Raw genomic sequence first — 13747 nt, 5'->3', positions numbered from 1 at the left:
ATTCTGATTCAGGCTCTGTTTCTCACGCTCTGTTCTGTTAAAAGTATCTCAGATGAAATCATAGAGATCACAGAAAACTTACAGGCAAACCTCTTTTTCCTGCACGGCCTGGGGGACCCACTGGCCCTCGAGAACCCTAAAAGATTGTACAGAGAGGACATGTGCATCAATCCACAAAAGTAGACACAATACTATACATATATAAAATAACAAATTATTAAAACCAAACCAGAACAAACTGGTCACTTACAGTTTCACCTCTTTGACCTGCATCTCCCGGAGGTCCAACAGGACCTGGAGTTCCAGGACCTCCTGGAGAGCCAGGTAAGCCTGCAGGGCCAGGCTCCCCACGATCACCCTGCGAAACATAATTTCAGTATTATTTACCTGAAGAGAATGGAAGTACACTAAAACAACAAAAGTTAGCATTCTCAATGTATTTTCCCCTAAGCAATGAGACATTAGCATTCCTAATCTATTTTCTCACAACTGTGATCTACAAAGATATTCATTCTGTAAGAACTCAAGTCTGAGTTTCCACGGACATGTGCTCTTAGCGAGGTGTCAATTTTGAGAGAATCTTCTTACTCAAAGCTGTAATATGCTTTTAAAGCAAATTCTTCACTCTATGAAAAATAAATGAAAAAAAAAAAAAAAAACACTAAAAAAACACAATAATAAAATTGAGATTTACAGATTTAAGAAAATAACTTATTCTTACACGCTCTCCAACAGCTCCATCTCGTCCTGGAGTACCATCATTACCAGCAGGTCCCTAGAGTTATGAAACATATATGGCCATTGATTAGCTCCATAATCTCACACTTACACAAGACAAACTAGAAATTTGCCTTTCTGTTGTTTTGGGATTTTTTTCTGCATATTCCTAGGCTCTAATACTTACTTCTGGACCAGCTTCCCCTACAGGTCCAGTGGCACCAGACTGGCCAATAGGTCCTGGGGGACCTTTATCACCGGGTGGCCCTGTGGGACCTTGTTTTCCTGGTGTACCCTAAGAGAAATGAGAAATGAGAAATGCCATATCAACATTTTAATCACTGAAAGAAGAAAGCACAAGAAAAATAATGCCTAGAAGACACTGCTCATGAACCTGAACTACCCTCAACATCATTCAATGTATCTGAGTGACAGGAAGGGCTGGAGCCAGGATCCACCCTCTCCCAGACTTCGTTTAAGGGCCAGCAGTGGAGGCAAGGGGTTCTTGCCAAAGGTCCCTGCATTCCTGCGACCTCCCAAGGGTAAGCAGATTCTTTCCTTTGTTTCTACTTATGTGGCTGCTGCATTTGGGTATATCCTCACTTGCTGCAGCTTAGGACTTTGTCATGCTGCTGTTATTGCTGTGCTTTCCATCGCGTTATAGCATTTTAGTATTCTAATAGATTTTTAATAATATTTCATATACTGCAATGTTTTTAAGCAATTTATTTGTGTTACTCACTTTTAAATAGGGTTATATTGACTAAAAGCTTCACTTGACATTAGTCTGTCTAGGAGCAGATCATAAGTATGTAATTTCTTTGTCAATGTCTTATGGCCTTATTCCCAGCAGACACAGTTTTCCCAACACTGGAAAAATGCAATGCACTTTGAATTCATCCACACCAATACATTCTTTTAACCTGGAATAGTTCACACCTGTCAAACTATAAAGTGATTTCGCGGATCCAGCACTAGTGACAGAACTTCCATACTACCATTTTCATTGATACTTTATTTGATGTTTTTTGTCTCCTAGATAATGAAGCTTTTTAATAAATACTGCAATGAAGTAAAGAGCACAACTGGCAACTGGAAATATTGTAGTTCACAATTTATGAAATAGCAGTTACAGAACATTTACTCACATTCAAGTGACTTTTGGACACCTAAGCATATAGTCTGGGGTGTTTTTTTCAAAGGTCTAGTTTCAAGTCAAATATTTTAGCCAGATGCCTTAGGATATAACCCACTTACTCTTAATTCAGGTTCAGGTCATCCAATAAATCAGAAATAACATCTCCCACCTCATACACTTCTATGAGATTTAGTTATTCACTATTCTCCCTACATTCACTCCAGGAATTTATGTTTTCCAGTTTTCTCTTCACATTACAGTGCACTATGCTCTCATCCCACAAAGATGATGACAATATCCAAGGTTGGTCTATCAGTTGGGCTGTTACTTACTGCAGGACCTGGCAGTCCTGGCATGCCTCTTTCCCCTCGCTGTCCTGGCATACCAACGATACCTCTTTGACCAGTAGTTCCCGCTGGACCTGGGGGGCCATCTGGACCCTGAAATTCACAGGAGATAAAATGATGCTACCATAATTTCTGTAGCAATAACATGACAAGACCAAGCCTGGAGTTAGTTGAGGGAGAAGTAATGACATGAAGAAGGACATACCGGCTGCCCATCTTCCCCTGCATCACCCTTGTCTCCAGGACCACCAGGGGGGCCGGCTGGTCCTCGATCTCCCACACGACCGTGAGAACCAGGATCACCACGAAGACCTGGGGGACCTTCTTTTCCTGGCTCACCAACAGGCCCAGCAGGCCCTGGAGCTCCCTAATAACATTTTAAAAACTTCGTTACAATGGACATTATTCTGATCAGGACAAACAACCACCAAGGACTGCTCTTTTTATTAACTTTAAATATGAACTCCAGGAGGAACAACGTGCGACAGAGCACAGACATAGTGTAATCTCATGTACAGCAGTGCTAGTCTCCCAGGATTTTAAAATTATATCCATGCTCAAGCCTTCTTCCTCACCCCACCACAATTTCAAATCCCTCCTTTAACATGCACTTTATTTTTTTATTTATTAACTTAAACTATGCACAACTACTGCTAAAACATTCTTTGGCCATGGTTTCCAATATCAAACACAAGTTCACGTTCAATGTTTTGAGAGTCATGTGGTCCAAAGGAGTGCTATCACTGGCCTTCTTTCATTTCTCAAATACCTCTACAGGAATTCACATTCATATTAGGTTTTTCCATAAACTTCACCTTTGGGCAAACTTACCATGACTGCCATTTATTTCGTACAAAAATTACTCTGTGAACATGAATCTTCACCTGTTGATCCACAGCTAAGTTTTCGTTTTACTCGAGAGTTTCTAAGAATGTTTACATATGAGAGATTTGGGTTTGTGTTTTAATTTTAATGGATCTCATGAGTAACTCCACTAATGAGAAACTAGCAGAGGCCTCGCCCTTTTTACAAAAACTTGCCTAACCTCAGTCACCAGTGAAGAAAAAAGAGAACAAACAATAGATAAGATTGTCACTGTGTTAACCCTGCAGAGTAGTTTGAGAAGCTAACACGAAGTCTAACTAAACACTACATAATCCAGTGAAGTCACATAAGTCAGTGTTGACAAACTGCTCTCTTTCATATCATCACATGGTAAACGTTGCTTCCCACTTCACACTATTTTATTCAAATGTTCAATGACTGAGTTATAACATACATCTATTACTGAAATGTCAATTGACTTACAGTAGGTCCAGGAGGTCCAACTCTTCCAGCAGATCCTGGGAATCCAGTAGCACCCTAAAACATATTTTAACAGCAACTTTACTAAAAGAAATACAGCACTGAAGTTACCTAAAGAGCTCTTAACCAAATTAGTGAAACTGCAAAATGCAAGCTGAGATGAGGAATGGCACACACACTGCATGAAGTTGTCATGTTAGATTGTCTACAGTTACCTCACAAAAAATAAAATCTACTTACAGGGGGACCCTGAGTTCCTCGACCACCTTTCAGACCAGGAACACCTGAAGGACCCTATGAGGAAAGGAGAAAGAGAGGAGTGATGGGGAACACTCAGAAGACTTTAAGCAGGATCAGTCTATGACACTATTCTCTGACAATGCTGCTTATACTTACTGGTGGACCAGGAGATCCAGCAAGCCCCTGAGGTCCTGGAGATCCAGCATCTCCTTTCTGTCCAGGTTCCCCAGGTTCACCTTTCACACCTGGCTGACCATCAGGGCCCTATAAGAAATCATATTACAGAAGAAGCATCAGATCAGAGGATACCATATCCTTCTAACCCAACAGGTCACTTTGCAGAGAACATCAAGAAAGCAAAATAAAACATAAAACAGTGCTCAATAGGTAAATTCAAGGGAAACGTAATCATTCACCAGAGCCTGCAGAAGATGACAGATACGATTTTCTGAAAACTCTGTGAAGTCAGAATTCCCATTAAAATATTTTCTAATTAATATTTTTCATCTCTTTAGATTTCGTATTTTCCTCAGAACCTTTTCCATTTGTAAAAGAAACTGAACCGACATTCTCTTTTCCAGTCCTTTCTTCCCAATAATGAAAGCAGGCACCTAATTCCTTGTGAAGGAAAGTTTGAGGTATTCACTAAAAATCTCACAAATTTTCTATTTATTCCATTAATTCATACCATCTTCCACTAGTCACAGAGTAAATTTTACTACCTTCAGTAGATGACACTTCACAATCTGTTTTATTTTTAATCTCGAAGGAACAACTAAGTGTATTCATGAAGATATGAAATCTGGTGAAAAATTACATCATCTTTTCAACTAAGCTATTTTTCAATCATCCAGGGTATTCATTGGCCCTCTTCACTACCTCGTATAACGATGGGTAAAAGAAACAAATCCTTTTCCAACAAAAACGTGACTCACGTTCCAAAACACTGCAGTATTATTCATAATAAAATAAACCAAATAAGTCAAAGCATGACTAAAAGAAACTCATTAGTGTTACGAAACACATACCGGAGGACCAGCAAAACCAACAGCACCAGTTGGGCCATTTTCTCCTCGAGAGCCCTATTTAAAAAAAAAGAGTAATTGTAAAAATTGTAAAAGTAAAATAAACGTCTGTTTATATACAGTAATTTTTGTAAGCAAATAAAGAAGAAAGCAAGCTAGCTATTTACTGTTGCGTGATTATATTCTTGCTCTATTTATCCAAATCAAATGATCATTTAATCACACAACAAACGATGCTAACTATGACAATAAGGCCTGTCCACATGGTCAAGACTACATAAACTTTTGGAATTTAGAGACAAAAGACATATGCAAACAGTAGAACAACAATAGGAGTAATACTGCTCACAGCCACGTCCAGTAATAGCAGGATTAGCTAATAACACAGTCTAAAGAATTTACCATTCCAATCAGATACATCTGGGGAAAAAAACTACCAACAATTCACAGATGCACTCCTGAGCAAGGTCAGAATGGGCTGTGAACTGGTTCAGCTGGTCTTTTCACATAATGTTTTTTTGCAAAGGGAGGAGTTGAAGGCTGCCAAGCTCCAGCACTCCCCAGAGGGGTGCAAGCTGTTTCAATTTATACTAGAACTGAGATTGAGATTGCTCTGATTTATGACAGAGACATAATCGATTCCAATTGGTATGAAGAATCTAGAAGGGCTGAGCTTCTAACTCCTTTGTCATCCAAGCCAACTATCAAGACATCTAAATCACAAATAAAAGGAAGAATAGATGAAAAGAATAAACACTTTTGAATGAATCAAGATGCAGCTCTGTGCTTTTTTTTATGGAAAAAGTAATATCTGGAATTGGCAATCTTTTAAAAAGACTTAAACAAGTGGTGTTTTATTACAAGTGGTGTTATACTTTGAGAATCAAGGTAAGTGAGGGTAACTCTAAGTAAAGATTGCCCTAAAACAAGTACAAGACAGAGGAACAAGACCTGGCAACACTTTTCAAGTGAACAATATCAAGACAAGAACTACAAAGGTTGGCTTAAAAAAAAATAAAAAAAATAAAAAAAAGAAAGAAAGAAAGAAGAAAAACAAGAAAAAATAACAGCAAATGATACAAATGCTCAAAGCTTGGATCAGAATTATATATTTGTAACGTGTCAGGTAAAAACTGAACATTTACTCACAGGGTTTCCACGAGAACCGGGAGGACCAACGAGCCCTCGAGGACCTGGTTCACCCTTAAGATAAAATTTAAAGTTAGTTCCCAGTAACTTATTGGATGAGTAGGAAAAATGCCAATAAAACATGATGATATTAAGAAACTTGAGGAGGGGGAATGGCATGAAAATCTGTTTACCTTTTCTCCTGTGGACCCTGCTGGACCCATTGGGCCTATTGGACCGGGAAGACCCTTTTGAACAAATTAAGTAGAAAGAAAGTTAGAAAAGGGATACTTCAAATTGTTATTTCAAAACCTCTGGAATGATACTATTTCCATTATTTCTTCTTTCCTTTAAATACTTCTTTCTGTCTGAAAATTTACTGTGTCCTCCATACCTAAAATTCACTTGCATTTCTTTTTGCAGTGACCAAAGTCACTGTACATATCTCTGTAGTCTTGTTTCCTTAATTCTCTGCTTCTTCACTAACTTCAACTTCTCCTTCACAGCATTTATGAGTAAGGCCAATGATAAAAAACAGAATACCAGCCCTGGCTTTATTTTGCTTTCTGAGGAAGAAATTAAGTCCTTTTTTTACCCATTCAACACAGAAGACCTCAATATCTTTTATCTTAGTTGTTCACGCTTTAATTTTAAAGCATCTGTCATTACTTTGGAAGACTCTCATACATCTTGCACACTCTTCTAAAGCGTACTTTCTCCATGGCATAGTTAGGCAAGTGAGTTCCTATCTCTCCATCCAAACTGACCAACTACGCTTGATGATCCTCCAGCACTAACTTCAGCTTCCCTGTGTATCTAAAATATCAAATTAACACGTTACTTCTGCGAATCTTTACCATTAAAATCTCAACTCCAATTACCTATGATACAAAACAGGCTTGAAATAGGCATACAAGTGCACTGTGCACAGTTATCTCGCAAAATTTGACCAGAGTTGAAGCATCATGTCTCCCAATTGAGTAACATTTTTACTCTGCTCTGAGTAGCCCCTAACACAGTAAACAACCTTCTGCGTGGAGGGCAGATAATAAGAGTTACAGATTTACTTACTCTTGCCCCATCATTGCCAGCAGTACCTTCAGCACCTTTCTCACCTATACCGCCCTATGGAAAAAAACCATAAACTCGAAGTTATGACACTGAATGCTGAACAGTTCATGCTACTGCACAAATGCAATATTAAGAGATGAGTGATTCTACTTGGCGCAACAAAAATACTTACTCTGTCACCCTTTGGACCAGGAGTTCCAGCAATCCCTCTTTCTCCAGGCATACCTTGCAGACCCGGTGGGCCTGGATCACCAGGTGTCCCACTAGGACCTGGGCTTCCCTGAAACGGATGAAGTGCAAGTTATTGTCTATTCATCTGAGAAGCATCTGTGTCTCTAGGCTGCAGAACATGTTGAGCCTGTGTCAAAGTCTCTGGGGTAGAGAATTAAGTAATAATTTTCTCTTAAATTTTGAACTTCTTCATGTCCAAATACTTCTCATTTCCCAAAGCGTTCCTCAGGAAATTCAACTGTAACACCGTAGTCCTTCCAAAACCATTAGCATGTAATCATACCAGTGCATACTGGTGGTTAGAACAGGCAAAACAAAAAGAAGCTTGAGCTTCTCTCTGCCTTTATCTTGATGCTTCATCAGTTTATTATACAAAGTAGCAGCAGGTAGAAGCAACAGGGGGCAGAGATGTTCTATCTATGCTTAGTTTCTCACAGCTCACATCTGTGTACAGATCTCACATAACTAGTGCGCAAGGACCAATTAAATCAATTGCAGGTGAAGGAAAGATGTGGAGTTTTCAGCATTTACTTTTAAACACTCAACTGCCAAGTCTCTTAAGGTAAACTGATATAGTTCTTCAAATAGAGCCATTATTAGAGTTTTTTCTTTTGTAGCTTAGAAATGGCTTTGCTTTTGATCTACTGAGAAGTATACACAATAAAAATCACTCTGATGTGCTTCTAAACAATTACACAAGGCATCGGTTTAGCAACACAAATGCCACTGCAGCTTACCTTTGGACCATCAGGACCGTGACCTCCAGCCATACCCTTTTCACCTGGAAGTCCTGATGCACCTGGCTCTCCCCGTTCCCCTGGATTGCCACGTTCTCCCTATGAAACGGTTACTTGTTACTTATTTACTAGTCAGGGCACAATTCTGGTAGCAAAAACCCAAAGTACACTATGAGCACAGAAATACCACATAAAAAAAGAGCCTGTGAACTAAATCTACCAGGGCCACTCCAAAAGTAATGCCTCCTATTTCATTATGCTAGCCCACAGCATCAGAGGTGGACATTGGTGGCATAGTAGTAGAGGCTGGGCCTTCCCACCAGTGCCCTGCTAAATTTTGTTGCCGTGTGGCTGATGGCAGCAGAGGGGCAGTTTGACAGAATGGCACCTGACGTGGAAGCGTGAATGAAGCAAAGGTGTGTCACTGCATTCCTCCGAGTGGAAAAAAAGGCACACGTTGGCATTCATTGATGCTTCCTGAATGTTTGTGAAGACCATACAGTGGATGTGGGCGCAACAAGGTGATGGGTGGTGTGTTTCAGCAGCAGCAACGGTAATGTGAACAATAAGCCATGTTCTGGACAGTCATGTACTTTCACAGCATGAAATGAAGAGCATATTAATCTGTGCCAACCAGAGGATTATGACCAGGGAACTGTGCACAGAGCCAAATGTCAGCTTCAGTGCACTGAAACAATGGTGGTAACATTGTAACATCACAAAGTTTCTGCGAGGTTGTTCCCACAAACAGGGTATAGAAAGAACACCATATGCAAGTTGGTCAGGACCTACTGAGCCAATACGAGACCGATGGCGACAGTTTCCTGGATTGCATGATCACCAGAAGTTGTGCCACCACTATGAGTCAGAATCAAAACGGCAGTCCTTGGAGTGACCACATGTGAATTCCCCATTGAATAATAAGTTCAAGATGCAGCCCTCAGTGGCTAAAGTGATGCACACTGCCTTTTGCAAGGAAAAGGAATCTCCTTAAGAAAGGAGATTCCTTCAATTTTCTGGAACACTGACAAACCATCAACACTGACCACACCATCATGATGCAGACTAAGCTGAAGGCTGAACTTTCAGAATCAGGTCTGAAAAGACAACAATCAGGCCCCATTCCAGCATGAACACCATGGAGCCAATCTTGGCTGGGCCGTTCTATCACACCCACTGTACAGTGTGGATTTGGTGCTTTCTGACTCCATCTGTTTAGGCCAAGGGAACATGGATGTCATAGGCAACAATTTCCCAGCAACAGTGCCATTATATGGGGAGCACCTCTGCTGGTACAGATTTTTATGAGTACTGCATAAAGACTCTTTTTCATTGCTGGTGAAAAATGAGTAGCTAACGGAGGCGATAATGTCGAAAAATAGTATCCTAGAGCTGAGAACTTGCCCTTTCAACTAGTGCTGCTTTGCATTTTTATCTATTGTAGTATCCACGGAAATAAATAGGAAGCATTACATTCAGAGCAACCTACACAGGAGAACTGATGAAACAAAAAACAGCTTTATGTTTTTACTGTTAAAGCATCTCATAGAATGTTCCTTGGCAAAATAGTCAGTCTTTTCACAGACTGTAAACCACATAGTTTACAGAGTTACATCTGTTCACTCAGCAGATATTAACACTACTTCATGAGGTATGGAACCATTAAAGGTGGTCAATTTTATACAAAACACATCACCTTCAAATATATCCATGCTTACAATTATTCTACTGGAGGCAAGAAAAACAAAACGTTCATTTTGGGTGTCAAATTTCACATGGTGCATCAACTTTCAACCTCAGAAAACTGTTACAAATACTTCTGAAGGAAAATACTTACCCTGGGGCCCAAAGGACCAACAACTCCAGGATCTCCGGGAACACCCTACGCAGAAGAGAGTTCACCATTAGGATGAAAGTATATTCATAACCTTATAGCTGTGAAAACTACAGATAATTATTTTAATTTCCAAAGTAATGTGAAAGTGGATGACTAGCTCTGAATACCACGCGCAGAACAAGAGAAGATTTTCCAAGAACAGTAAGGTAGCTATATTCTAGTAATTACTTTCTCCAAAAGCAGTCCTCATACACAGCTTCTAGACTACATCAGTAAATATTCTGAAATAGAGCGGGAAATTAAAATAGAAAGACAAGAAAAGGTAAAGCTACCTCACAAAGTTATTTCTTGAAAAATTATACAGAGATTACCTGATCACCTGGCTTTCCTCCTTCACCTGGAGGACCTGGCGGCCCAGGTAATCCCTGTAAAAAATAGGTAAAAATAAAATACTTTAATAAAGTATGAAAAGTTCAAGTCAGACTTAGGACACTGTATACAGTACGAGACTATGCCCTCAGAAATCCCAAAGCAAAATAGTTACGTGAACATTGCATACAAGTGTTTTCCTACTCCAAAATAGCAGTCCTTCTTCAACATTTGTCAGACATATGCATGTCAGCTCTAAAAATAATGTTATCTATACATAGATTGACTTAATTGATACTTCATTATCAAAACAATCCTTTTGTTCCACATTTGGAACATTTTTGGAAAATCTGGAAGATCAACTGAAAAACAGGGCAGGTTTTCTCAGTGGATACAGAAATGCCACTTAAGCCTTTACCACTTAAATGCATTGTATGAAAGCTATCATTAATTATTCCACATATTATTGCCATCAATTCTCACACTTTTCTTAAACATCACTTGATTGTATTCCTAACCTAATTTGATTAAGAGATGGCTGTTTAGTTTTCCTCTTGCAAAAATTAATGCACATACCTGAAACCCTGTAGGACCTGGAGAGCCTTGTTCTCCTCTTTCTCCTGCCAGACCCTGCACAAAGGAAAGTAATAAGTGCACATCAGAGGAACAGTAGAGGAATTTTCCTTCTCCATGAATATGCATTTCTTCAGTTACGTATTTTCTTATTGTACATTTTCACTTACACCAGACCAAATATATCCTATCTAAAATAAGGAGATATCTTGTACATTTAAGATTCTCACTCACCATTCTTTGCTAATGGCAAGACACTCGGTTCCAATAAAACCAAGGAAGCTAGGAAAATGAACTATGAAAAAAAATTGTCCTTTGCACTTTTTTTATTTTATAATTGCCATAATAGAAATTGTGCTACTGATAGATAGGTGCTTTAATAAAAAATTACCCAATTTCAAGGATTTCTTTTAGTGTTATTGTAATTCTTGTTTGGAATCAACAACTGGCGTAAAGACAAAAAAAGCATGAGGGCAGAAAGATCAATGGAGGAACACAGGAACGGGCAGGTAAGCAAATAGTGTTGAAAAAGTTGACTTACTGGTGGGCCAACAGGGCCAGAAGGACCAACTTCACCGTCTTTGCCAGGAGCTCCCTAAAAAAAATAATAAATAAATTAAAAAAAAAAAAAAGACACTGAAAAAGCTTTGTACAGTGAGCAAAGGTAACAGAAACATATACTTTCTGTAATCACTGAAAATTATAACAGTCACACTCACTCTTTGTCCTGGAACACCTGCATTTCCTGCTTCTCCCGGTTTACCAGGATCACCCTAATTAACGGGAAGAAAAATGATTATTTTTACATCTTGTTCTCAGCCATTAACATGTACTGAAATGTTTAAAGCTAAGCAGATCTTGGGTACCAAGTGTCATACTCACACTACCACCCTTTGGCCCAGAAAGGCCCATACTGCCTGGCTGACCTCTGATTCCTATTGAACCTGCAGGACCAGGACGTCCATCTTCTCCAGGGCCACCCTACAGAGAAAAAGCATTTTCTGCATTAGATTAAAAAAAAATTACTTACTTATGTGAGCCTATTAACCTCTGGGAAATGACTACCAGTACTACTAGAGCAAAACAGCTCTAACTGAATTTGAGAACAACCTTGAAGTGGCTAGATATTCACATCTATTACCTCAACAAAATAACTGTCTTAAATGAAATTAAAATATAGCATATGTATTGTGTCATCGCTCAGTAACCAAACTCACACTGTTTCTGAAGTGTCACAGAGGAAAAAGTTCAGCAACAAAAATAAACGGCTTTCCAATATAATGCAAATAATCCTTCCTAAAAAGGGCTTTTGGTGCTGGAATTTTTCACTTCTAAGTCGGTGAATATAACAAGAAGTACTTGGTTATCTTATACTGTTTAAGCACACAGAATAATACTAGCCTTATTTTGTCCTATAGTTATAAAGCGTATCTGAAACAGAGCTACAGCCAGACAGCTGGAGCTCAACAAATACAATCTGTTTATTAACATTGAGCCATCATGTATAAGCATTTTATTGTTCCCAAAAAAGAGGCACTTAGAAAATACTGCAGCAGCTGCTAAACAGACAAAATTATAGGAATATTAATTGCACTACATCTCAAGTTAGAAACCCAAGATTAATGCGTAATAGAGAAGGCAAACTTCCAGAAATCAAGAAAAATGGGGTTAATAGACGTAATTTCAATGAGTTGGGATCTCTAAACAACTGTAGCATCACCTGAAATGACATATTGCCACTTACCAAGGGGCCAAGTTTTCCTTCAGGCCCTTGAACGCCTGGGTTTCCAGTCAAACCCTAAAAATGGGAATAACATTGCTGTTAAATTGTGCATATAATTCTGTTAAAATATAAGAGAAATACAAGGAAAATGCAAATAAACTGAGAAGATATGCTCAGTTACTACCATGATAAAAACACCAAGATATTCTTCACACAATTTTCTTCTCTGTGTCCAAGGTCCTCATCCTTTACATCTTCATCCCTCACCATCTTTGATCTTCCCTTTCCTATTCCCCCTTTTGCTGCTTTTACACCTCTCAAACCACCCACGGGGTCACATTCTTCAGTTGCATTAGCCAGTCTGTAATTAAGGTATCTTCTTCTTTCAAATACAAATGGAACTTGTGCCTTCCAACATCAGCAGAAGAATAAAAAGAAGACAGGTATTCTGGGCTTTGGCTTTTAAATTGTCCCACTGAAACAGGTCCATCCTTGTAACAGCAGCTACTGAATTTTGTCAAGTGTACTCTCACCTTTTGAAAATGACATAAGACATGGTTTATAACGTACTGTTATTAGTTACTTACTCTTGCACCTGGGAGTCCAGGCTCACCAGGACGCCCAGGATCTCCTTGCCCTCCTTTAGGACCAGAAGAACCTGCTGGACCACGCTCTCCCTGGGCACCCTACGGAGATATCAATAAGCTATTAGTTAACACATAGAATAGACACGGTGAACAAGCTAATTAAAATAGATATCTTCAATTTAGGACATAATTTTTTGTGAACAGAGTTCCAAAACATCAATACTTCTCTAATTACTGCTGCTTTCCAAATTAATATTAAAAACTGTCTCTTCCATAAAGCAATCTTATGCGAGGACATTATAATTCCTGTGTTTTTACCAAAAAGTCAAGTATTATGAGAAACACTAGAAAAGCATATAGTGAGCCACTACCCTACAAGTGTTGTAGCACTTTAGAAAGCCAAAGACAGGTAAACTGATCTGTTCAAGAGACAAGACAGAATATGAAGAAACACCAAAAAAAAGGTAATTTTTCAAGTAGCCCCATATTACAGAACTATGTCTATAACAACACAGTACTACAAACAGGTCAGTTCTTATGAGCTTGAGGGACCATTAACTCAGGCGCATAAAATAAAAGCTGAACATCACAGGAATTCAAAGTGATTTCTCTCCATAAAATTTAATCTGAAAAACTTCCAACAGCTTTCTGACATTTTTCAATTACTTTTCAGTCTACTTCTGGTGATTTTAAGGATCTGCCCATTTGTCCAGAAGTAT

At 38.9% G+C, this 13747-nt stretch overlaps 1 protein-coding gene across 3 annotated transcripts in view; it reads right to left on the bottom strand.

Moving 5' to 3' along the window:
- The window catches only part of COL5A2 (collagen type V alpha 2 chain), a 166060-nt gene that overhangs the window by 11982 nt on the left and 140331 nt on the right, over positions 1–13747 (bottom strand). For all 3 annotated transcript variants that reach the window (XM_052676463.1, XM_052676462.1, XM_052676464.1), the window contains 23 exons: positions 13029–13127; positions 12463–12516; positions 11601–11699; positions 11438–11491; positions 11260–11313; positions 10722–10775; positions 10148–10201; positions 9777–9821; positions 7940–8038; positions 7144–7251; positions 6972–7025; positions 6095–6148; positions 5922–5975; positions 4776–4829; positions 3904–4011; positions 3748–3801; positions 3511–3564; positions 2408–2569; positions 2188–2295; positions 905–1012; positions 722–775; positions 251–358; positions 83–136 (listed from right to left, as the gene is read on the bottom strand). In XM_052676463.1, coding sequence (XP_052532423.1) covers positions 83–136; positions 251–358; positions 722–775; positions 905–1012; positions 2188–2295; positions 2408–2569; positions 3511–3564; positions 3748–3801; positions 3904–4011; positions 4776–4829; positions 5922–5975; positions 6095–6148; positions 6972–7025; positions 7144–7251; positions 7940–8038; positions 9777–9821; positions 10148–10201; positions 10722–10775; positions 11260–11313; positions 11438–11491; positions 11601–11699; positions 12463–12516; positions 13029–13127 — 1746 coding nt within the window. The remainder of the gene's footprint in view (positions 1–82; positions 137–250; positions 359–721; positions 776–904; positions 1013–2187; positions 2296–2407; positions 2570–3510; positions 3565–3747; positions 3802–3903; positions 4012–4775; positions 4830–5921; positions 5976–6094; positions 6149–6971; positions 7026–7143; positions 7252–7939; positions 8039–9776; positions 9822–10147; positions 10202–10721; positions 10776–11259; positions 11314–11437; positions 11492–11600; positions 11700–12462; positions 12517–13028; positions 13128–13747) is intronic.

This window comes from Tympanuchus pallidicinctus, unplaced genomic scaffold (assembly GCF_026119805.1).
Source record: "Tympanuchus pallidicinctus isolate F22 unplaced genomic scaffold, pur_lepc_1.0 scaffold15, whole genome shotgun sequence".
Classification (NCBI taxonomy): Eukaryota; Metazoa; Chordata; class Aves; order Galliformes; family Phasianidae; genus Tympanuchus; species Tympanuchus pallidicinctus.
The sequence above is the reverse complement of the archived record's forward strand: the minus strand, read 5'-3'. Positions and strand labels throughout refer to the sequence as shown.